This window comes from Muntiacus reevesi, chromosome 7, assembly GCF_963930625.1.
Source record: "Muntiacus reevesi chromosome 7, mMunRee1.1, whole genome shotgun sequence".
In the NCBI taxonomy this organism is placed as follows: Eukaryota; Metazoa; Chordata; class Mammalia; order Artiodactyla; family Cervidae; genus Muntiacus; species Muntiacus reevesi.
The window spans coordinates 25,743,193-25,745,310 of record NC_089255.1 but is presented as its reverse complement, the minus strand read 5'-3'; the positions used below and the strand labels follow the sequence as shown (position 1 = coordinate 25,745,310).

The 2,118-nt window shown below is 42.9% G+C and overlaps 1 protein-coding gene across 1 annotated transcript; it reads left to right on the top strand.

The window, feature by feature from the left end:
- Positions 1 to 946: 946 nt before the first annotated feature.
- On the top strand, positions 947 to 1,588 carry RNASE10 (ribonuclease A family member 10 (inactive)). Its single transcript, XM_065940119.1, has one exon. It carries the CDS (start codon positions 947 to 949, stop codon positions 1,586 to 1,588), a length of 642 nt encoding a protein of 213 aa, XP_065796191.1.
- Positions 1,589 to 2,118: the final 530 nt, after the last annotated feature.

Genomic DNA, 2,118 nt, shown 5'->3' with positions numbered 1-2,118 from the left:
TCTTGTATTATCAATTGTCTCAAAAATGTTCTTTATAGCAATATTTTTTTCTGGTAGGGAAGGTCTCTCTTTGATAGGGGCATGAGGCTGGCATAGCAGGACAAAGGCACATACTCCTTCTCTCAGCCTCTTTAGGATCTTTATTAGTAGGGGAACTCTGATGCTCATTTGTTTGGTTTACTTTGGTTTCATTCTTAGTCCCTATCCTCCTTAAAGAGTATAAAAACTAATCAGCAGGAAATACCCAAGTGCTAAGAGATCTATAGTAGTAGAAAGGATTTGACTTGACAAGATGCAGTTTTAGCAAGGGGAAATTTGGCTTCCTCCCTCCAGTCTCCCCTCCCCAATCTCCTTTCCATATCAGCCTCAGTTTAGGAATGAAAATGAACTATAGTACTTTTTCTATTCCTTTTGATCTTTTGGGGGGGAAGGTGGGTAGCTGGGAGAATAATAAATACTTGAATGAGCAAAAATTAATTTGGGAAAAAAAATTAGGGAGTTGGTCTCCTATGGTAATTCTAGTCCTTTACTGAGAATAAGTTTCTAAAAGAATTTCTCTCAAGGAAAAAGTGACCCTGTATTTGTCTTTTTACCTATTCTTTTTGGTGACTTGGAACTAATTTCTGTTTAAAAGTCAATTGATGTCAACCTTCCCCCCTGACTCCCCATATGTGACCCAATTATAGAACAGCTTCCCTGGTCATCTTGCAGTACTGCAGGATCCACACATTATTCCACAGCAACAGGGAATGAATGAGAGGGCAGGAGAATGGGAAAAGAGTGAGAAAGGATCTCCGCCTTGGGTGAGGGGTGGGTAATGTGGAGAAGAGGGGGGAGAAGACCCCAAAGACTATGCTCTCAAGGTTTGGGGGAGTTTAGGATCTCTACTGGAGCCAAGTTTCATCTCAAAGTCTGTCCTCTGTTTCCCTTCTTCCCACCAGGCAAAATGAAGCTGACTCTGGTGCAGATCTTTTTCATGATGTTGTTGCTGCTGCTGGGCCTAGGGGTGGGCCTGGGCGTGGGACTCCAGATGGCAGCAGCCGTCCTGGAGGAAAGTGATCAGCTACTGGATGAGTTTCTGTCCAGTGACTCACAGGACAAAGTTGAGGCCACTAAGGAAGGACTGGACAGCCGGAGCATGGAAACCCTGCTGGTTAGCAACAAAGAAGTGGTGCAACCAGAAGACACCATCACCAGTGAGGATGAAGTTGGCGGAGACAGGATGCTCAGAGCTGAGGTTCTTTTAGAGAACAACAAAGACTATCTTAGGTCTGACATGATGGACAGGGAATGCAATGCCCTGATGGCACCGAAGTTGAAGTCAAAAGACCACGCATGCATACCCCAATACATATTTATCCACGAGGAACTAGATGCAGTCAAAGCTGTCTGTAAGAGTCCTGCTGTTGCCTGTGATCTCAAGGGAGGCAAATGCCACAAAAGCCCCCGTCCTTTTGATTTGACATTCTGCAAGTTATCCAAATCAGGCCAAGTGATTCCTCACTGTAATTATGTAACTTTTATTCTTGAAAAGTACATTCTTATGTCCTGTAGTGACATGAAAGTCCAGATAACATCTGAATCATGAAGTAACTTTTCTTCACCTTCTCACTTTTGTCTTCCTTTCACTTCTTTTCCTTACTGTTCTCATCCTTAAGTATTCTGCAAAGAAGGGTTTGGCAAGAGAATCTGCAAAGAAGGGTTTGGCAAGAGAAGCTGGACTATTCTGATAAATACAAAAATATAAATCTTCTTTCCCTAGGGTTCAACCAACTTGTATTTTGTTCCTGGGATTAGAAGTGGCACAAGAGGGTGATGATGTCTGATCTCTGTAGATTCTGTCTTTTGGAGTTTATCCCTTGTCCTGGAAAAAGATAAGACAGTCTCTTTTATGATCTTGGTCATTAGTCTGTTCCCTGGTCTGGAGGCCTTTAGATGTGGAGTACAAGAGTTTAATGCATCCTTACCCATGTCCTTCCCAGCTAGCCACCATGAGCTTCTAGGGCACTCACATAAACCTCCTGGGCTTCCCAAGAAGCACTTCTCTGCTGTAGATGCAAATTAAAATGACTCTACCTGTGACTGTATTTGAAAAACCATATGGACCAAGTTTCTTTT

What these genes read in the sequence shown, in the direction of transcription:
- RNASE10 (XM_065940119.1), top strand. Translation starts at nt 947, where the DNA reads ATGAAGCTGACTCTGGTGCAGATCTTTTTCATGATGTTGTTGCTGCTG.